This window comes from Podarcis cretensis (genome assembly GCF_951804945.1).
Source record: "Podarcis cretensis genome assembly, chromosome: 3".
Classification (NCBI taxonomy): domain Eukaryota; kingdom Metazoa; phylum Chordata; class Lepidosauria; order Squamata; family Lacertidae; genus Podarcis; species Podarcis cretensis.
In genome coordinates this window covers 123,182-145,164 of record NC_137172.1, presented here as the reverse complement: position 1 = coordinate 145,164, position 21,983 = coordinate 123,182, and the positions used below count along the sequence as shown (strand labels likewise).

Here is a 21,983-nt window from a genome sequence, read left to right as displayed (position 1 = left end):
TACAGGCTGCTGATTTGCTTCAATTTACTCTGGTTGGTGTCTTTACTTTTTGTCCAAGGGAGCCCTCGGATTTTTCCGGTAACAAAAGAATGTAACAATTAACTTTAAAAAGCTCGAACAACATTACAGCTCATGTACAAAAATGCAACCAGCATTTTCCAACCAGCAGCCCGGCGGCCACGCGCTCCGCCCTGGAGTCAAAGGAAGGCGCCTCGCCCTCCCATTTCTAGCCCCGTCCCCGAGGGCGGCGTCCGAGGGGCGGGGACTCCCCCAGCCGAGGAGCTCCGGGAGCCCCGGGGGAGCGGGAGCCTCCCCGCCGCCTGGCCAGCCCGGCCTGCCGCAGCCCGCGAGGCTCTCCAGAGACTCTAATGTGGAACGTCGAGGATAATTAGAAAGACAAGCCGCTGGTTGTAGAGGCGCTTCCTCGGCCCAAGTGAGCAGGGCGCCGCCGGGTGCTGCCTGGCTCGAGCGGAGCTCCGCGGGGTCCGAGGGGGCGGAGGGGCGGAGGGCAGGCAAGGCGGACACACTCCAGGAAATCTGTCCTTTAGAGGCAAGACTGGGGGGGAACCCGAAAGAGGGGCCTGGAGGAAGAATTCGGCTGGTCGAGGACGGGGCGGGGCCGCCGCTGCTCGGCCTGAAGTCCCGCCCTGGGCTTGACCAAAGGTGCCTCCGCGCCGCCTTCGCCCACTTCCGACGGCAGAGCAACCCCCGCGGCGGAGAGCGAGCGAGCGAGCGAGCGACCCGGCCAGCAGCGCCCCCCTGCCCGCCCTCCGAGGGCCTTCGGCCACCCTCCGCCCCGCCGAGAAGGTAGGGGACCGAGCCAGACCCGCTCCGGGGGCAGAGGGGGCGGCCGGGCGAGATGGGCGCCGGCGTCGGGCGCGGGCTTGGCGCGGTCTCCTGAGCAGAGCAGCCCCGGGCAGCGGCGGAGAGAAGCGGCCTGGGCTCGGGGCTCGGGAAGCGCGGACTAGTGGGGGCGCCGACGGGGCGGGGAGACTCGAGCGCCGCCGACTGGAGAGCGGCGGGCGGGGGGCGGGCGGGGCGCCTTCAACTGCTTGCGATTCTTTATGAACTGTCAATCGCGCCCTTCGTCGGAAGATCACAGGTCAGTTTGCAGGGGGTTGGCCTAGATGACCCTGGGGGGTCCCTTCCAACTCTAAGATTCTATATAAGCACAACATAGTATAATGTAGTAATAAAAATAATAAATACCCCCCCCCGCACATTTAAAAGACCAGAGGTTATTCAGCAGCCTGCATGGCCAAGGTGTGGCTAGATGCCCCTGGGGGGTCCCTCCCATTCCGTGAGTCTGGCATTTCCACCAGGTGCCTAATGGTGTTTCTCTGGCTTCAGGTTTCACAGCGCAGCTCAGACAGTGTCAGGAAGGGGGGGGGGCAGACACAGCCCACTCGTTTACCCTTTGGTCACCCCCATGCAGGGGGGGGCACAGTGAGGGGGTGAGCTCCACACAGGCCCCTCTTGCCCTGGCAGGCCCAGCCTGGCACCCTCCTCCCTGTCTGCTCTTTGGCACGGCTGTTGGGCGCAGAGCCACCCTGCAGCCCTCTGGAGACTGAGTGGGATTGGCTGGAAGGAGCTGCTGCAGTTTGGCCCCTGCCAGGCCCCAGCCATCCAGATCCGGCTTCTGGGGACCTTTGCCCCTTGGGCTTTTCAAGCAGATCTCTGCCCGGTCCCTGGAATCGGCTCCATTTCATTGCTCCTTCCCAAGCAGCTTGGACAGCACCCAGTCCAGGCAGCGGCAGTGTTTCCTTGGCAGAGGTCATTGCGTTCCCCTTCCCTTTTCTCAGTTTGGCTTTGACCATCTACTCCTGACGAAGTCTTCTGTGCCAGGGGAGACAAACAAGGAGCTGGCCCACTTGCTTGGCTTTCCCCTCACGCTTCCCCAGCTGCCTGCCAACTCCACACGGAGTTGAGTTGGACGGGATCCCAAGGGTCATCTAGTCCAAGCCCAGCAGCGAAGGAATCTCAGCTAACACCCTCCCATCCAAAGACAAGGAAATGAGCAGCTATCTGACTGTTGGAGGACATCTGAAGGCAGCCCTGTATTAGGAAGTTTTTAACGTTTGAGGTTTACTATGTATTATATGTACTGTAAGCCACTCAGAGTGTCTGGGGAAACCCAGCCAGATGGGTGGGGTGTAAATAAAATAATAAATAAATAAATGCGTAAATAAATAAATAAGGCAAGCAAGCATCCATGACAGATGGTCACCTATCCTCTGCATAGAAACCTCCAAGGAAGGAGAGTCCACAACCTCTTGTGAGAGTCTGTTCCACTGTTGAGCAGCTCTTTCTTGTAACTTGAAGTCATTGGATCAGGTCCTCCAGAGCAGGAGAAAACAGGCTTTCCCCCTCTTGGGCTACTGGATCCCTGCCAAGCACATAGCACAGGATGGGGCCTATTGGGCAGCAAGCGGCTGCTTTGTATCTTGGCTTTCTTATCAAATGCAGGCAAGCTTCTTCTTCTTCTTGAGTTAAAAGCATCATACTTTTTTTAAACAAAATTATTTGGTTTTTCAAATTACAGTTTTACAATCAGATATCCAACATACAACATACAGACAAGATCCCAGAGAATCTCCTGGGCTCCCCTCCTCCCCTTTGTGGGTCCGATTGTTAATCATTTCCTCCTGCAACTTTTATAATAATCCAAATCTTTTACATCTCCATTATATCCAAAATTTACCATTAAGCTACAAGTGTAGTCAAATGCAGGCAAGCTTCTAGTCCTCATAGAGGTTGACCTGTATTGGACATGGCAGTGTGCAGGACGCAAAGCACTGGCCTTTTTCTCGTGGCACTTGGACTCTGCAAAATACTCCACCAAACCTCAGACGCTACAGTTGAATCTGGTTTTGCCTGATGGCCTGAGGGGGCACCCGGCCTTCTCTTGGGGGTCCTTCCCTGGGAACACTCTAGTGAATGGAGAGGAGGTGCTCCTCCCCTTCTTGCCGTGGGGCCAACCAAGTGCAGGCTTCATCTCCCCTTCTCTCCCTCTCCTCCTCCAGCAAGATGGCGTCACAGAAGCTGCAGGTGGCCGTGGTTGGGGCTGGGGCTGCTGGTCTGTGCGTCGCCCGCCACATCCTTGCCTCGCCCGAGACGTTTGCTCCTCCCATGGTGTTCGAAGCCTCTGGCTGCCTGGGAGGCACCTGGGTTTACTTGGAGGAAGAGGCCGAGGGGCAGCCCACTCACTCCAGCATGTACCGGGACCTCAGGTAGCCACCCGGGGACGTGGCCCCCCCTCTTTCACCCCCATGTGTGTGTCTTGGGTCCCTGGGGGGCAAGGGAGCTCATCCTGCGGCTGCATCCTGTTCCCCCTCCCAGGACCAACCTGCCCAAGGAGGTGATGGCCTTTCCTGACTTCCCCTTTGACCCGGCGCTGCCTTCCTTCCTCCACCACTCGGATGTGCTGGCCTACCTGGAAAGCTATGCGGAGCATTTTGGGGTCTACGACCACATCCAGGTGAGACTCAGGTGGGGTGGTGGCGCTTGAGTCTGTTACTGGGAAATTGGAGGGGGGGTGAGTGCCTCACCACAAGGCAAGGACAGGGGGTCTTCGCTGCACATTACCCAAACCTCATTCATTTAGGTTCAGAACTCCATTCACAAAGTGCCTGTCTAATCATAAACTCCAGATCCCTGATAGCAGCCCCTAATGCTTAGAAAATTAAGAGCAGCAAACAGTGGTACCTCGGTTTTCAAACGTCTCCATTGACAAATATTTTGGTTTTCGAATGCTGTAAACTGGGAAGTAGATGCTTCGGTTTTTGAACATGCCTTGGAAGTCAAACGTGCCACACGGCTTCCGTTTTGAGTTTTCTGTTTTGAGGATTCCGTTTTGAGTTTTCGGTTTTCGAATGTTTCAGAACTTGAATGGTCTTCCGGAATGGGTCACGTTTGAAAACTGAGGTACCACTGTATCTGCAAAGGCATCTACAAGGGAAGCTCGGCTCAATTTGCAGGAGGAGCCCATGACTCCCCTCTGAGCCCCAGGTCTCCAACAAAGGAAAACAGGGAAAGTGTCAGAACCAAATGTCGCAATTCACTGAAAAATGTATCTATGTACTGGCTTGCTGGGAAAACTTTAGAAATTCATAAGAAATTACTTTTATCAGTCTTCTCAGTTCCAGTGGCATGTAGGACCCAGGGAAGTGAGGTATAAGGGGAGGGGTGAGAGAGCCCACCATAATCCCTGGGATGTACAGTCACTCCGCAGGGCTTTCCCAAGGAGTCGTGACCCCAAAGAGTGTCAGACTTAGTGTCTGACTCAATCACAATGCCTACCTGCCCCATAGTGGGGTGAAGGGGTGTATTTGACTTGACTCAGGGGCCAGAGAACTGCCAGTGCTTTCCTTTGTACTGTGATGGAGTAAGTGGGAAATACTATATTTGAGTGACAGGGGCAGGCCTGGATCTCAGGTTCTACCTGAGACGCCACCTTTTCTGTGAAATATCTATGATGTCTGGATGATGTAGGTCAGAGGGAGGCCACAGCAGCAGGGACTCAGGATCTCTTTTTCGTCCAACATAAAGAGTACCCCTGAGCATGTGGCATTTCTCTGGCCACTAAGAACCTAAGAAGAGCCCGCAGGATCAGGCCAATGGCCCATCTCATCCCACATCCTGTTCTCACAATGCCTGAACAGGATCCGAGCACAAGAGCTTGGAATAGGCAGTCCCCATACATCTGGGGCAGGGACTTTCAGGCAGGCCATGCCCCACCATCTTGTGTCAGAAAGGAAGGGCTGCCTGGCATCTCATTCCAGAGCTGTGGCTTCTCTGCCCCCCAGAGGCCTTTCCCTGCCCACTGCTGGGTCTCCGCTGGCCCCCTCCCTGCCTGAGGGCCTTCTTCTCCCTCCTGCAGTTCCGGAGCAAGGTGAGCCACGTCCAGCCTGTGTCCAGCAGCGAGGGCCAGCCAGGGGGCTGGGAGGTCACAGCCACACAGCAGGGGCCAGAGACAGCCCAGAAAGTCACAAAGCATTTTGATGCCGTCATGGTCTGCACTGGGTGAGTTCAGCAATGAAAGTCAAAATCCCTTTGGCCCTGTGCCCGGCGGGGGGGGGGGGAGGGAGGGAGCATGACTTGGCAGCAGGAGCTGCAGAAATCATTGCAAGGAAAGTGTGAGTTAGCTGCACCCTGAGGCTTCACAGAATGGTCTTCACCCGTGTCCTGCATCAGTCAGGCCTCCTATGGTCTCTGCCCTTTATGGGTGTAGACAAGCTGGGATGGGGTCAGAAGGGGCAAGAAAGTGGGTCCGAGGAGGGGAGGTGAAAGGGGTTGGGTGTGCTTTGCCTGGAAAGGAAAAGACCAAGGGAACATGTTCACACAAGAGGGCTAGAGGGTTGCTTGGGGGGGAGGCGTGGCAAAACGCCTTGATGGTAATAAGAGTCCTAGGACAACCAGTTACTGAGATGGGGGTGCCCTCACTGGAGGTCTTTCAAGCATAACCTTGGGATTCCTTTGCTCTGGATTCTCAACACTGAGCGGGGGGTGGGGGGGTGCAGTCATAGAATCACAGAATGGTAAAGCTGGAAGGGATCCCAAGGGTCATCTAGTCCAACCCCACGCAATGCAGGAATCTCATTGGCTGATGTCAAGTGCCCAAGGTGGCTTGAACTGGCTGGGCTGGGGGGAGGGCCAGGGACCATTTTCAGGATCCCCCCCTTCCCCATTTTATCAGGAAGAGGCAATCCTGTTCTCTTAGTCTGTGGGAACCAATCAGGGCAGAGGTGGGGGTAAGGGCGGGACTTGGCTGGTCATGTGTCCTGACAATTCTGTTTTTGCAGCCATTATGCCAACCCATTCATCCCTCCCATTCCTGGCCTGGACAGCTTTCAAGGTAAGGACCAAGGAGGAGCTCTGAGGCAGCAGCCTGGCCAGGCTAAAGGGGGCTCTTCCGATGTAACCCCCCATCCCGTTTCCCACAGTGGCCAGCCAGGGCCAAGCAGGTAGACTGCTGCGGAAGCTGAAGGCTCTGTGCAGCTGACTAAGAGCCAGTGGTGGGCAGGTCCTCTTTAAAGCTGAGGGCAGGTCTTCTTGTTGCCAGTTCTGCAAATTTGCCTTGTGTGGATAAGCCGTTCCTTTTGTCTGCCCAGAGTCTCCTTCTGGTGGTCACATTTTATTTTTATTTTTATTATATTAATTTATTATTTATACCCCGCCCATCTGGCTGGGTTTCCCCAGCCACTCTGGGCAGCTTTCAACAAAACACTAAAATACAATAACCTATTAAACATTAAAAGCTTCACTAAACAGGGCTGCCTTTAGATGTCTTCTAAAAGTTTGGTAGTTATTTTTCTCTTTGACATCTGGTGGGAGGGCGTTCCACAGGGCGGGTGCCACCACCGAGAAGGCCCTCCTCTCCTCCCAGAGAGGTTCTGAGGGTGACAACAAGAGAAAGGGCCTTTTCTGTGGTGGCTCCCTGATTGTGGAGTGCCTCTCCCCAGGGAGGCTTGCCTGGCACCGCACCTGGTGAAAACATTCCTCTTTATCCCGATCTTTAGCCGTTAAATAATCTAGGGCCTGTTGCTGTTATTCGAATTTGTATTCTTATTCATTAAATTTGTATACCCCCCTGTACTCCTCAGGGCGGTTACAACATAAAATCGCAATATGAAAACACAAAATACACACAAAAAAAAGAAAAGCCAAAGCAACCCTATAACCCCCTCCCCCTGTTAAAGGTGGGGGAACTCTTATTGCAGTTATCTTATTGTTGTGCTGCCTATTACTAGCCTTTCTGTTCTCTTCCTCCTATGATGCTTCCTAAAATCTCTTCTTAATGTTGCACTCCACCCTGGACTATACTAATTTGGGGTTGCGGAGCAGGTGGGGAGACCCTGGCCAGGGGAGGGCAGGGGGCTGGAGCGCCCGAGGAGCTGTGGGCTGCCCTGCGGGCGAGAGAAGGCTGCCCGCGGGCGGGGGGAGCCATGCCCTTCCCGCAGCAATTGCCTGCCTTTTGCTCTCCTCTCCAGGCCGCCTCCTGCACAGCCACTCCTACCGGCGCCCGGAGCCCTTTGCCGGGCAGAGGGTGGTGCTGGTGGGCGCCGGCCCCTCTGGAGTCGACCTGGCGCTGCAGCTGGCCCCTCTGGCGGCGCGGGTGGTGCTGAGCCACCAGGGCTCCCCGGTCCGCGGGCTGCCCCGGGACGTGCTGCAGGTTCCCCCTCTGGCTCGGGTGTTGGCGGAGTCGGTGGTGCCCAGGGACGGCTCTGCGCTGCCGGCCGACGCCTTGATACTCTGCACGGGCTACCAATACCGCTTCCCCTTCCTGGATCTGGCGCAGCTGGGCTTGCGGGAGACGGAGTATGGGGTGGGGCCCCTGTACCGGCACCTGCTGGCCCCCCGGCACCCGTCGCTGTTCCTGGTCGGCGTCTGCCAGCAGATCTGCCCCTTCCCGCACTTCCACTGCCAGGCGCTCTTCGCCCTGGCGGTGCTGAAGGGTGGCTGCCTGCTGCCTTCCGCCGCCGAGATGGAGGCCGATGCCCAAGCGCAGCTGGAACGGCACCTGCGCCAGGGGGGTCTGGCGCGGCACTTCCTTCGCCTCCGGGCCCAGCAGTGGAGCTACGCAGAGGAGCTGGCCTGCCTGGCAGGGTTTCCCCCGCTGCCCCCAGCGGTGCGCGAGATCTATGAAGCGACGCGCGCCAGCCGTGCCCAGGATGTGAGCACGTACCGCGGAAGGAACTACCGGCTGTTGGGCCCAGATGCCTGGGAAGTCATGCCAGGAGAGGCCGGGGATGCAGAAGGAGGGCCTCTCCTTTGAAAGCCGACCAGCGCCACCATCTTGTGGCAGGGAGTTCCACAGATTAGCCAGAGCATTAGACGACTATGCTGCTGGCCAGTTCCGCCGGGAGATCCACCCCCAAATTAGGGTGTTTGGGGAAATGGAAGGAAATGTCGCTTGGCCAATGGGCGGGTGGGCAGCCTCTTTTTTGGGGGGGGGCTTGCCAAGGAGGGTGGTGGCAGCCTTGCGAGAGAGGCTGGGCCCAGAGCCCAGGAGCCTTGTGCATCCTGGGAGGGGGTCGTGGCCGCCCACTTGCCTTCTCCTTTCTGAGGGGTGAATGGGGCGCCCTGCCTGCCAGTGCCTTAGGCAGGCGAATCACAAGCTGTTTGCCATGTTAATTCTGAAGAAGCAGAAGAATAAAAGGACTGTCATGTGCTCTGTCTGCAACTGAATTTATTTCTCTTTCAATCCCAAGGTGGTTTAGGGCAGAGATGGGCTGCTCTTTGGGTTGGGGAGGGACAAGCCATGTCAGGATTTTCAGGGTGTGGGATCATGACCGCCCTCACCCACTGGAGGAGGCCAACAGGAGGTGGAGCCGGAGCCAAAGGCAGGCAGAGCCACCTCCTCCTCCTGCCCCCCCCAGCTGAGATCTACAGCCCAGACAGAGGAGGAGGAGGAAGCTGACAGGCAGCGCCACACTCTGGCCTGGTTGCTGGGAAGGCAGACAGAGGTTGGTGCGTGACAGGAGAGAACCAGCAGCAAATCACAGGAAGCAGGCAGTTAACTCTTTATTAGAAAAAGCAGGATCCGCACAGGAGCATCACGGCTAAGGAGCACAGCAACTCTTCTCTGGCCCCCATGAAGCCGTTGTGGAGACTGAAGGGACCAGCTCTGGTAACGCGCACTGCTACCTGCATTGCAGGGCGCTGGACTAGATGTCTCCTGGGGCCCTTCCAGCTCTACAGCTCAAGGATTCTGTACCCTTCCCAACCCCCCTGGGGGAGCCTTTCCTCCTGGCATGAGCGGCCTCGATGCTTCTGGCCCTACCTTCCTTGAGCAGCAGGGCAGGACCAGACACCCACAACTGTGCCAGTCAAGCCGCAACCTCACAAATGCTTGTGCTGCCGTTTCCCTCTGCCCTGGTGGCCTCTGTCCCTTCCAAGGGTAGCATCTCCTCACCCGAGGGCAGCCCAAGGAGACCCTGGGCCCTCAAGGGCTGGCCAAGGTTCCTCGTGCCCCTGGCGTTGTTGCTGTGGGAGCTGTGTTGTTGCTGTGGGTTGCTGTGGGAGCCCCAGCCTCTGAGCAGGTAATCCAATGGCACCAGGTGCTGGAAGGTCTCTGTGGCAAAATAATAGGCCAGGGGGTCCAGGGCGGCGTTTGTGCAGGCCAGGAGCAGGACGCACTGGTAGGCCATGTCCAACCACTCCCCCTGCAGCTGTGGTGCCTGGTACAGAAGAACCGCCATGTGGTAGGGCAAGAAGCAGCCCAGGAAGATGCCCACGTTGGTCACCACCATGTGACGGATCTTTGTGCCGTTGACCAACTCCATCTGAACAGCCCCGCTGTGGTCCACGGCACGCAGGAGCTGGCAGGAGCAGGTCACCATGATGGCCAGCGGCAGGGCGAAGGCGAGCGCCATGGCGGTGGGGACCCCGCGGGCCGTGATGTAGTGGGGGCGTTCGTCGAAGCAGAGCATGCGCTGCCCCTTCTTCCTCTGTGTGACGTAGGTGGGGATGGTCCCTGCAATGCTCAAGGCCCACACCCCTGCGCAGATGTACCTGGCCTGCTGGCGCGCGGCTTGGGCCCTCGGGCTGAGCGGGAAGCAGACGGCCAGGCAGCGGTCCCAGCTGAGGCAGGTCAGCAGGAAGATGCTGCAGTACATGTTGACCAGGAGCAGCGTGCCCACCACTTCGCACAGCAGCTGAGGCAGCTGAGGCCGCCAGCCGTAGAAGTGCACCCTCAGCGGCAGCGAGGCCAGAAGCAGCAGGTCGCAGGCCACCAGGTTCTTCATGTAGGTGATGGTGATGGAGCGCCCGGCGCGGCCCAAAACAAAGATGCACAGCGCTGCAATGTTCAGAGGGAGGCCGACTGCAAAGATAAGGGCGTACATGCCAGCAAAGGCCTGGTTGGTTGGACGGGTGCAGTTGGTGCAATTTGGGCTCATCACTGCCAGTCTCCGGTGGGGCTGGGGCTCGCTCTGGAGGGCTGCAGGAAGCCTGAGGGCCGCAGCTGCTGACCTGCACCAGCCTTCTAGCACCCGCTCCCTGGAGAAAGGAGACAAGGAGTTGTGTGTCTTGCTAAGTTGCGACCCTCCAACTTTTTATTGGCTGTCTGTTGCTTGTTTATTTAGAATCATAGAATGGTAGAGTTGGAAGGGACCCCAAGGGACAGCTAGTCCACCCCCTCCAATGCAGGAATCTCAGTTCAAGAACCCCTGGCAGATGGAGGAGGAGATGGACAAGCCGGAGGGTGGGCAGAAAAGGGTAGCCAAGATGGCAAAGGGTATGGAAACCAAGTCTGATGAGAGACAGTTAAGGAAGTTGGGGATGTTGAGCCTGGAGAAGAGAAGGGTGACATGATGACAATCTTCAAATATTTGAAGGGCCATCACCTGGAAGATGGATCAAACTTGTTTTCTGCTGGTGGAGTCTCCTTAATCGGAAGTTTTTCTACAAAGGTCAGACGGTCACCTTTCAGAGATTCTTTAGTAGTGATTCTTGCATGGCAGGGGGTTGGATTAGAAGCCTTTAAGGGCTCCCAATTCTATGATTCTAAGAGGATGTAGTCACTTCCACCCAAGGTGACTGCGACTTCCAAAAATCAAAGAATTTTTTGAGTACTTTACATTCCTGGCAGAGTTTGAGTTCCAACAGATATCAGGGGAGCTGATCTACCTCTTATTTGTGAATATTTAGTCATCTGCTCTGGGAAGGCCTCATCCAAGTCTTCAGTCTGGCTTGGAGGTCTATAGCAGACTCCCACAGTGATGTCACTGCTGTTTTCCTATCCTATAACATTTACCCAAACACTCTTCACCTGCCTTCCATGCTCCAAGTCCAACTTCTACACTTCATTCATGAGTCTCATCCTACCAGTTTTCAGTAATGCCTATTAGGTCATATTTTCCATCCCATATCAAGAGCTCAAGTTCCTTTTGTTTATTTCACATGTTCTGTGTATTAGTATAGAGACAACTGAAGCTGGAGAAACAGTAGAGTTGGGACCCCAAGGGTCCTCTAGTCCAACTCCTCCCTCATAGGAACAGGAATCTCAATTAAAGTACCATGACTCATTCCTTTCAGCTGCTTCCTTCTGCGCCCCCCCCCCCCCGCCCAGCTTCCTGTGTATCAGTAAAGTAATCTTACTCAGTACTTGGTGTCTCCTTGTCCTTGGAAATATTTATATTGATTCTGTGACCTAGAGTAACTGAGAGAGGCAGGAAGTTTGGGAGATAAGGCCTTTGGAGACAAGAGAGCTGTGTCATGCTCTTAGAATGATGGCTCCCCTGCTATCATAGAGAATGATGGTCTGGGCATTGCTCATCTGCTATCTAGCTAGCCTGGTCTGTAGTGTTGGGGGGGGTGCATGTTGGCTCCAAGGACATGGGGAAATTGAATTGTGAAGTCCTAGGAGGAAAACTTCAGGTTGCCAGGTATGCTGTCGAGAAATCGCCAAGGTAGCTTTCTCTGAAATGCTACCAGATCCATGTGCAGAGTCAGCCAGCCAGGCACAGCTGTGTAGTCTGATTGTGGGGGTGAGACAGTGGTGTCAGGAGCAGGGGGTTCAATTTGTTGGGTGCTGGGGGGCATTTTGGGATGAACCTGTGCAAATGATGGGTTCCCCTTCAACACAAATGGGAATACTGGCACATTAAATCTGAAAGATGGCAGAGCTGCTTTTAAACAGATGGTGGGGTGCAGGAAGTGGCTGATAGGACTTGTGGAGGGTGGTGTTCACAAGAAACCTTTCCCCTGAGGGAAGGATGAAAGGGAAAAAGAAAAGGGACCTGTCCACCTGCTTCCCAGGGCCATCTCCTTCTACGAACACATTTAAAGAATTTGTTGCTCTTGGTCTTTATGGTTTTACCAATGTGAGCCTCAGAATTCTTTTTTTAAATTGTTATTATTATTTTTCGGATCCCTTATTGGCCGCTTGCGTCCCCCCCCCCCCAAGTTTTGTGTCGCTTTTGGTTCCCTTGATGTGGGTGGCGTTCTGGTTTTCTTAAGAATGTCTTCTTGCCTCTCACAGCTTATCTGATTCTGCTTGCTAACCACAAAGGCATCCTCTGCGCCCTTGTGCTATCTTGCCTGACCTGCTGAGCTTTTTCAACTCCCAAGCCTCTCCTCCTCCTCTTTTATTTCCAAGAACTTTGAGGAGCTTAACCTTCTGGACTTTGCCCCTCAGCTTCCTTTTTGCCAGTCAGGGCGCCTCTCTCGAAGCCTAACGGGACTGTGCTAGGTTCTCTTGCCAAGTCTCCATTGAGCTCTATATTGCTTTGGTGCACAGTGGTCCCTACAGCAGCAGCAGCAGCAGCAACAACAGTTTATTATTTATACCCTGCCCATCTGGCAGGGCTTCTCCAGCCACTCTGGGCGGCTCCCAACAAAATATTAAAAACACAATAAAACATCTAACATTAAAAACTTCCCTCAACAGGGCTGCCTTCAGATGTCTTCTAAAAGTCAGATAGTTGTTTATTTCCTTGACATCTGATGGGAGGCTGTTCCACAGGGTGGGTGCCACTACCAAGAAGGCCCTCTGCCTGGTTCCCTGTAACTTCACTTCAGACACTCACACAGGACATTCACTGCCTTCACTGGTTCTGATTTAAACGAAAGGTAGAGCTGGGTTTCATCCACATACTGATGAACACCCAGCCAAACTGGATCAACTACACTTAACATTTCACACCAGATCCTGGGTGCCACCGCCTCTGCTTGGCTCCAGCTGTTCTAGGACACAGTCCCTGAGGGTACCTAGAAATTGTATCTCTCTGTCAGGCTGGAACACTCCTGTTCCCAGCCTGTCTCTTAGGATATAATGACTTTAAATAACTTGGGACCAGTTTACCTAAAACATGGCCTTACCGTGCATGTTCAGTTGGTGGAAATGGCACTTTTTCATGTGCCACATCATACCTGCGCTGTGTCAGTAAGAACCTGAAAGTTTAGTGTAGCAGCACCGACACTTTGGAACTCCCCAAGGCTACCCAGATGTTTAGAAAGTCTGCAGGAGTTTTAATTTGTTTTAGTCTATTTTATTGTGTTTTTTAACTTTATATATTAAAATAAGTCAGTGATGTCTTTCTAACAATTTCTAACTTCTGCATTGTTTTTAGAAAAATGATGGGCTGGCCCTACATGTACACCAAGAGGGTCAGCCATGAGAACCACTGGCCTTTGTCTGGAGGAGGAGGACAGGGCAGCCTCAGGTTTCCTGAAGGCCCTCTGGAGGAAGCAGCCATTGTCCAGCCTGTGCTTGTGTGGCTGCCCCATCCCCCCCATCCTCTCAGCTCCTGCCTTGGGCCAGCCGGCCAGCGCCAAGGGTGAGGGAGCTGAGAGGCAGCCAGACTCCTGCCTCTGCCTGCTGAGCCTGGGCAGCGGGGGGCCAGGAGGCACCTCCCTCTTTCACACCAGCAGCCTCCCTGCTAGACAGGCGAAGGGGCTCTTCCTCCCCCCCACCCCCTTTCCCACAAAACTTACTTCACATCTCAGAGGAGCCAGTTGCAGAGGGGAGAAGCGGCTTCACGGAGCAAGAGCCACCACCTGCTTGCCCATCTTCAGCAGATCTCCTCTGGCTTCCTGCTTCTCAAAATGTCAAGGTTGAAGCACACACACACACACACACACACACACACACAGACCCCGCCACCCGCTGGGCAGAAACCACATCCCTGGGAAGTCGGTTGCCTCAGAGGAGCACTTTCAGATCATTTTCCGTTAGCTGTGCCTGGGCGCCAGGGGTGCGCAGGGAGGGAGCAGAGACCGCAAAGCAAAGGAAGCCATGAGTGGCCTCCTGGAGGGCCTGTGGCAGCCGTAAGACCAGCTCTCGGGACAAGTCAGAACCCCACATGCAAGCAGTGGGGGCTACAGGAGGTTTGTCGTTCAAGACGCATATGGCTGACACAAGTTGGGCAGGAACCAGGGACAGGATGTTACCTTTAAATGCTGAGGGATTGTTTCAATATTAAATTCAACAGTTGCTGTGAAAGAGAAAAGGGTGTCTGCACAGAAGCCCCAAAGCCAGCAACTGGGAATATGAATTTCAGTTTAGGGTTTCTCCTCTGTGGGAGGACAGTCGACTCATGCTCCCAGACTGGAATGCTTACATCTACTTGCCAGAAACTGGCCAGGGAGTGACTTGTGGCCACATCTATGCCTCCCTCCTGCCCAAATAGTTGTGGTCTCTCTTTGCAGACAGACTATCAGGTAAACACCCTAGAAATTTGAATAAGTAGTGGTATGAAGATGCCCCCTTTTATTTTTTTAAAGCATATCTGCTTAGCCCCACCCCATAAACAGCATGCACCACCCTGGGTTGTCTGTCCTGACGTGATGAAACTTCAGGAGGCAGCCGATATACATGTCCAGGGCTGTAAGGAGTTAACATGCTGCCAGCAGTCACGCTTGGTCACACCCTGAACTAATCTTCAGGGTGGCAGGGGTGGGGAATATCAATAGCTGAAGCACAGGCAAGAATGTCAGAGAATCATAGAATTGTAGAGTTGGAAGGGACCCCAAGGGTCATCTAGTCCAATCCTCTACAATGCAGGAAGGTCAACTAAAGCATCCATGACAGATGGCCATCCAACATCTGCTTAAAAACCTCCCAGGAAGCAGAGACCGTTTCACTGCCAAAGGGCTCATTGTCTTCCTCCTGGTGTTTAGTTGAAATCTCCTTTCTTGTAACCTGAAGCCATGGGTTTGAGTCCTGCCCTTCAAAGCAGGAGAAAACAAGCTTGTTCCATCTTCCATGTGACAGCCCTTGAGATATTGGAAGATGGCTCTCCATGGGGCGCAGGTGTCTAAACCACTGAGCCTCTGGGGCTTGCCAATTGTAAGGTTGGCAGTTAGAATCTGCACAATGGGGTGAACTCCCCTTGCTCTGTCCCAGCTCTTGCCAACCTAGCAGTATGAAAGCATACCAGCATGAGTAGATAAATAGGTACCGCTGTGGCGGGAAGGTAAACGGCATTTCTGTGTGCTCTGGTTTCCATCACGGTGTCCTATTGCGCCAGAAGCGGTTTGGTCCTGCTGGCCACATGACCCAGAAAGCTGTGTATGGACAAAGGCCGGTTCCCTCGGCCTGAAAGCAGACATGAGTGCTGCACCCCATAGTCGAATTTGACTGGATTTAACTGTCCAGGGGTCCTTTACCTTTACCTTTCTTTACCCTATCTCCTCTCAGTCTCCTCTTTCCCAGGCCAAACATATCCAACTCCTTCAACAGAGACAAGTTTTCCTTCCTGGTTCACAATACTAGAGTGCATAGTAATTGGGTGAGGCTGAATGCTGGAAGATTCAGGGTGGACAAAGAGAGCCATTTCTGTGGCTTTGCAAAGGACGAGGCGACCAGGAGCTACCAGCCACGATGGCTCCGCATTATCTCCGGTCTCAGAGGTTGCTGCAGATTGCAAGTGTTGCTGCTGCACTCAGGTCCTGCTTGTGCCGTATTCAGAGGAATCCCACCTGCAGCTGTGGAAGCAGAAGGCAGGCAGCCATTGTGGCTGGTAGCCATAGATCAGCCAAAAAGTGCCACGAAACAGCACAGAAGTCTATACAAAGAAGGATTTCAGCTTCTCAGGGAACAGTCAGAAGGGTATTGACAGAGGGGTAATGTGAGGTGCCTTCCTGCTCACTTGTGCTCCATGTGAATTTGGTGTCTTTTTCCTCCTGGGGGGCAGTTTGGTTTTTTGGTCTCAGGCTTGGGGCTGGATGCCTTGCAAAAAACCTCTCTTCCAGAAGCTTCTACCAAGCTTGTCTGTTGCATACCTGCAACCATTCTGCAGGACAGTGACAGACCTATAATTATGGGACCCGAAGCTTGAACTGTTATGGGGGGTGGGGTGGGGCTTGACCATCAGCAATGAGTTCTGGGTCACCCCTGTGACCACCTTCAAGAGGGTCATTCATAACAGATCACAACAGTTTTGTTTTTAAAAAAATCTCAGATATGGATTAAAACGGCTGTCCTGGATTTTCTCACCTGTCCAAGTCACTGGGGTGAATAAAAATGTCTGATGCCTTATAATTATTGAGCCCCACATTGGGTGAAATATTCCTTTCTTGGAGGGGGTTGAACTAGATGACCCTCAGGTTCCTTCCAATTTTATGAATTAATGATTCTATGTCTATGGGGGGGGGGGTGAAAAGGAGAGAAATGTTCTATACAGTACATGCATGAACCATCATTGAACGATGAAATAAAACCTAGAAAAGACCACAGTCAATATAATATTCCATCATAGACACCTATGAGAAAACATACTACATGAATCACGTTTTATAAAATACTCTTTATTCCAGTCTTGCAGGGGGTTGGACTAGATGACCCTCGTGGTCCCTTCCAATTCTAAGATTCTATGATTCTTTTTTCCTGGTTTTTCAAGCAACATATTCACATCCTGAGAGTTTCCAAGCTATATCATTTTCTGGAGACAAGATGGAGTGCTCTGCAGCAGAATGGCCAACTTGGCAGCACCTGACTCTTCAACTTTGGGATTGTCGAAAGAAAGACCACCCAGAATTAATCAGTTTCAGTCATGTGACTCAAAGGGGGTTGACTGGACCCCATTTTTTAAAGCAACGTGAACCAAAGTCGCTTCTGGGGCTCCTCTGGGATTCAGCTTCAGTTTCATATTTTTCAAGGAAGATCCACCTCCGTCTACGCCCTGCAAGGGGAACCTTTGTGCCCTCCACCCACTGTGGGGGCCCATGAGATGCCTGTGGGGAGCACCCCCACCTTGGCCATGGCTTGGTCTGGCTGCGCCCTTCAGACCCCAGTTCCTGTCTCCTTCTCTCCCCCCCATCTCCCCCCCAGGGGCCGCAGGCCGCTAAGCAGCAGTGGTGTCCCGGGCCCCTCATGGCATGCCTCCCTGGCCAGGCTGCTGCTACTCCAGGGTGCAATTCAGGGCCTGGAAGCCAGGCAGCGTCACCCGCCCCAGCCGGGCCAAGTCAGCCGGCGAGCCTTGGTTCATGCGGCGAACCAGGTCCTTCTCGAAGAGCAGCGGGTGGTAGGCACCCAGCGTGCACGCCTCATCCACAAAGTCCTGGTAGTAGTGGCACCGTGAAGACTGGCGCTGCGAGGGCAGGAACTCATAGACATGGACCAGGTCACAGAGCGACAGCATCAGCACCGTCCCTGGAAGAGGGAGAGATGGAGGTGGGGCCGCTGCAAAGAAGGACCTGCAGGGCGGCAGAGGAGGGGGCCAGGAGGAAACTTATTTCACCAGGGCTGGAAAGTTGGTGCTTGATGAGTCCCACTGAGAATGTGGAAAGTGCCTCACACCTCATGCCCTGGAGTAACATCAGCCGCCCCCGCCCCCAACCAGTGAGAGGAAGGAAAGCAGGGCTCAGAGGAGCTCTGAGTAAAAAGAAGGAAGAGGAAGGGTGCCTCTTGGCCACTCAAATGGAGCACCCTTGGGAGACACGAGGGAGGGGAGTGCCTTCCTTACCAAGTAGCCCTGAGGAGGGTGGGTTCCGCTGTACTGCCTCAGGTGCCCCTTCCTGCACCAGCCCCCAGAGCTGCCACTGCACTCGCGGGTGCAGCAGGTGGAAGAGCTGCTGGGGCCTCTGGGAGCGCATCGCACGGAAGGGTCTGAAGATGGGGTAGTCGGGGGCCTCGAACCACTGCCGGGAGAGGGAGAAAGGGGAGTGTGGAGCAGAGCAGAGCTTCACGTCATCCCACCCCACCATCTTTGGTGCAAAGGTCTCTGGCTCTTGATTTCCTCCTAGCTATGGCATTCATCCTTCAAGCCAGAGGGAAAATGCAGGGAGTTCCCCTGACAGCCGGCAGGAGGTGCCAGAGTAGCCCATCATGTCCTGGGAGTGTAATTCACAGAGGATGCCCCTGCCCTCCCCTGGCACCCACGGATCTCGTCTTGCCCCAAGCACAAGGCAGAGAGAGGGTCTCACCTCCTGCAGGTCCCCTGGGAAAGGGGCTGGGTCCCATGCAACCAAGGCTCCCTGCGCATAGAGTTGGTCATCCAGAAAATGCTGCTCAGGAGAAGCCATCAGCTGTGGGGTAGAGGGGGGGCGGATCGGGTCAGAACGGGCCTGACTCCAGGATCCCAGAAAGTTGTTCAGATGCAAGAAGAGGCGGAGAGGGGAGGGCAGGGAGAGGTCCCCAGGGTTGCTGGCCCTTACCTGCAGCTTTCTTGCCCAGAGCCCACAAATACCTGCCCAGGGATCAGTGAAGCCTAGTGGGGAAGGGCAGGCTGGCAGGCAGAGGGCAGCCCCACCTTTCTCTGCACTTTCAGAGAGGCCATCCTTCCCTCTTCTATCCTCTTGTTGCTCCCCTGAGAGAAATTATTGCCTTTTGCTCTGAGCTGCTTGGCACCTACTGCTGCTCATATTGCACCCGAGTGTGTGCTCACGCGCACCCACCCTCCCACCCACCTTCCACCTGCAGAGGAGCCGCATGGGGGTGACTTCTGTGGACAAGGCCCCTTGATGCTACGTCCAAGGCCCTGGCAGTGCACAGGTGCCCCTCAGCCAGAGCACAAACTCACACTGGAGCTGGCGAAGGCAGTAACTTCAGCGCCATCACTCTTGGGTAACATTGAGACAACAGCTCTTGATCCTATTGTGTTTACCAGTGCCGCCAGCATCCTGTGCTGTCAACAACTGTTCCTTGCGAACTGTTCCCTGACCCAGGGCAGGTGTTCACTGCCGAGATGAGCGCATTATTCACCAATCTGCTGGTAAGCGGCTGAAGGTGTGTCTTTTTATGGAAGCTCTGATGATCACTGGCTGTGATTTTTGCATCTCACGGCCATTCAACTCTCACCTGAAGACACGGGCCTGAGTTCACAAAAGTTCATCTCATAATTAATAACATTTGCTAGTTTTGAAGGTGCCTCAAGCCTCTTGACGCCAGTGGGCTTCAGCACACCCTAGAGCTGGTGGGAGGGGATTGTGGCTACAGAGCAGTCCAAAGCTCATAACCCCACACATTGCAGCCCCACTAGGCTGCCCCCAATTGGCTCTTCCCTTTATCTGGCCCAAACCCATATCCACACCCTGCTGTCCTCTCCCAGCCCCCCCTTTCATTGCCCACCTGGGAATTCACAAGGCGGATGGTAGTTTTGGTGCCCACATCCTGCTCATAGCCAGTAGTTGGGGCTCCGTTGAAACGAAGAACAGCATCATGGGAGTCTAAGAGGAGGAGGAAGAGGAGGAGGAGGAAAATGAGGGCCAGGGGGAGGGAGATCAGGCAGACCCCTACCCAACCAGGGCCCTTCTTAGACCTGCAGCTCCCTTCCTGGGGAGAGGGGCAGCCAGCCATGCTGGGGGGGGGGGGCTGCTCAAGAGGTGTCCCAGGGCAGCTGCATCATCAGGGGAATGAGATGGCCCATTTCAAGCAGACTCCCATGAAGACCAGATAATTACCCATTATTTCAGCATTGTTATTATTTTATCACTGTGTAACTGTAAAGTATTGTTAGGAGTTTCCTCCTGAGACTTTGCCAACAGAAATGCTCTGCTAACATTTCTAGGATGTGAAATGAGCTCCTTCTGTGAGAACTCAGATGGAATTTTACACAAAAGGCACAACTAGGACTCCCCTGCAAGGCCCAAGGGGAGCTGACAACCTCCTGCTGCCGCTGCCACTCTGCTGCTAAACTACTTGAAATGGAGAGGAGAGAGCCAGGTATACGAGGTAGGATATGAAGGGAACAACCCCTATCAATGGCTAGTAGCCACAAGGGCTCTGCTTTGCCTCCTCAGTCGGAGTCCGGACTGAATCCCAGCAGGACTCAGGAGGAGAGACTCAGGGATCCTGTTCTCAGATCCTGTTTGTGAGCTTCCCATAACAGGCACCTGGTTGGCCACTGTGAACAGGATGCAGGCCTAGATGGGCCACTGACCTGATCCTGCACACTCTTCTTTTGCTCTGAAACCCACCTATAGCTGGGTGACTCCCATAAACGGGAGAGGCAGGTTGCTTCATGCTCCCGAGTGCCAGGACGCATGGCGCCCTCTCCTGAAGGGCAAGGCATCCCCTCACCCCCTGGAGGCTGTGCCAGAGCCACCCACCAGGATGCTCCCCCCCCCTCCAACCAGCACTCACCAATCTCCTTGCCCAGTCCGGAGCCCAACATGGAGCCAGCAGAGCTGACGACGGCACACTTTCCCAGGGGGCCCAGCTCCTGCCTCAGGCTCCTGCGGGGCAGCAGCCCCCTCCACTCTGGGTCTGCAAAGGGCCCCTCGTCCCCCAGGAGCGTGGTCACTGCCACGCGGCTCTGGAGCTGGCACAAGAGCTCTGTCCCAGCGGCATGGGGGTTCCCTCGGCGCTGCGCGGCCCCCGGGGGCACCCGGTACTTATTCATGGCTTGGTAGTTCTGGAAGACTTGCTGAAGGCGGGGGCCCAGCACCCCCGAAGAGAGCTTCTTCTGCCATGTAGCCCAGGGCAGGGGCTGCAACTGGACAGTGGTCCTGGAGCCCTGCCAGGACCTGCCCAGTCCCTCTGCAAGGCGATGCCAGAATCTCCACAGGCCAGAGAGGAAGAAGTGCCACAACGGAGCCTGCTGGGCAGAGGCAAGGTTGGCAGGCCCAGCACCCAGGAGCCGCTGAAGAGTCCGGTTGCTTCTGGAGTGCAGCTGGAGGCTCTGGGAGACACCAGCATCTGCAGAGGTCGGGAGTCCTCCTGCCCCACGGTGGGCCAAGCGCAGCATGAGCGCAGACTGCAGGCAGAGCAAGGAGAGTGTGGCCAGGCACAGCAGAGCAAAGCTCAGCCAGGCACAGCCCCATCCCCATCGCCAGGGGGGGCGCAGGCAGCACCAGGGGTCCATGGGCCTGTGGAGAGATGGGCACAGCAAGGTGAGACACCGGGGGGTGCCATGGCTCAGTCCTTTGGCCACAGGGTCAGCTACGTGGCTGAAGTAGCCAAGTGTTTGTCAGGGCCGAAGGGCAGCCTGGTTGGAGCAGCTCAAGGCAGACTGGCACCCCCTCTCTCCCCCCACCCCAGCAAACAGTTTCCTGCCCCTAGAATGAAGGTCCCATGTAACTGCTCTCTTCATCCTCCAGGCATGTCAAACTGTTTTAAAAGTTACCAGAATTGCCATTACCACCATTCTCTTGTGGCAATGAGTTCCACAAGTACACACTGTGCAAAGGAACATTTGATTTTATTTGGCCTGAATGTATGGCTAATACATTTCCCTGGGTGACCAAGAGATCCTCTCTTTCTCTCTCTCTCCACACCCTCCATCATTTCATGAACTTCTCCCTGCATTTTAAATTCCATTTCCCCCCCAACCCAAAGAGCCCTAAACGGTGTAAGCTGTCCTCGCAGGGGAGGTCCTGGATCGTTTTCCAGCTCCTTTCTGAGGGGCATCGACCAGACCTTCCCCGCTTGCTTCTGCTCCAGAGACTTGGGTAGGGGGGTGCCCTCATCTCTGAAGAAGCCCTTTTCCGGGGGCGAGGTCTGACCTTTCTATTTACCATCTATAAAATGGACAAAGCCTCGAGCCCGCTAAGGCCTCGGCCCTCTGGCCAGACTCGGCGCGGCTTCTGCAAAGGGAGATTCTGCAGCAGCCGCTTCGGGGGGGGGGGAGGGCAAGAAAGTGGGGCAGCCCCACGCCCGCGGCCCCGCTGCCAGCTTGGAGTCCCGGCAAGCCCTTCCTCTGCCCAAGGCTCTGGAGGCAAGCGAACGGGCGGGAGCCCGAGGGCCAGAGCGGAGCCGGAGGAAAAAGCCCCCGAAGGCGCCCGACCCGGGCAGGGTCGCCCTGTCCTCTGCGCGCCGCTGCGCACCTGGCGCCGCTGGTTGTCCAGCTTAGGGACCTCCCGGCTAGAGACGCGCGGCAGGAACAACAACCAGGCTGCGCCGTCCGCGAGGCTGGGCGGTGGGCGGCTCCCTCCCCCCCCGCAACACCCCCCCCCACGCGGGGCGCGGGCCAGAGGACTGGGCTTCCCCAAGTGGAGGGGGACCCCGCCGCTCACCTTCTCCGCCGCCGCATCGTCGGCTCCGAGCACCAGCTGCAGCGGTGGGCGGGGCAATGCATCCCGGGCGGAGGCCACGCGCTGGC

General features: G+C 55.3%; 3 protein-coding genes across 5 annotated transcripts; 1 reads left to right on the top strand and 2 right to left on the bottom strand.

Moving 5' to 3' along the window:
* Nucleotides 1–294: 294 nt before the first annotated feature.
* Nucleotides 295–8,170, top strand: LOC307211802 (uncharacterized protein). Of its 3 annotated transcripts, none has more exons than XM_079968846.1 (6): nt 295–433; nt 3,024–3,230; nt 3,340–3,478; nt 4,880–5,022; nt 5,802–5,854; nt 6,990–8,170. In XM_079968846.1, the coding sequence occupies exons 2-6, from the start codon at nt 3,028–3,030 to the stop codon at nt 7,772–7,774; spliced, it is 1,323 nt and encodes a 440-aa protein (XP_079824972.1). In that variant the 5' UTR covers nt 295–433; nt 3,024–3,027; the 3' UTR covers nt 7,775–8,170. The 3 variants fall into 3 exon arrangements, with proteins under 3 accessions (XP_079824972.1, XP_079824973.1, XP_079824971.1); XM_079968847.1 differs by lacking the exon at nt 295–433 and adding an exon at nt 542–807; XM_079968845.1 differs by lacking the exon at nt 295–433 and adding an exon at nt 1,042–1,102.
* A 131-nt stretch (nt 8,171–8,301) lies between these two features.
* LOC307211848 (lysophosphatidic acid receptor 6-like) lies at nt 8,302–16,336 on the bottom strand. The gene is made up of 2 exons (XM_079968951.1): nt 13,438–16,336; nt 8,302–9,999 (listed from the first exon to the last, which is right to left on the bottom strand). The coding sequence occupies exon 2, from the start codon at nt 9,897–9,899 to the stop codon at nt 8,829–8,831; it is 1,071 nt and encodes a 356-aa protein (XP_079825077.1). The 5' UTR covers nt 9,900–9,999; nt 13,438–16,336; the 3' UTR covers nt 8,302–8,828.
* A 106-nt stretch (nt 16,337–16,442) lies between these two features.
* LOC307211795 (beta-galactoside alpha-2,6-sialyltransferase 1-like) lies at nt 16,443–21,983 on the bottom strand. Its single transcript, XM_079968828.1, has 6 exons — nt 21,898–21,983; nt 20,027–20,751; nt 19,013–19,110; nt 17,869–17,970; nt 17,409–17,583; nt 16,443–17,095 (listed from the first exon to the last, which is right to left on the bottom strand). Exons 1-6 carry the CDS (start codon nt 21,957–21,959, stop codon nt 16,845–16,847), a joined length of 1,413 nt encoding a protein of 470 aa, XP_079824954.1. The 5' UTR covers nt 21,960–21,983; the 3' UTR covers nt 16,443–16,844.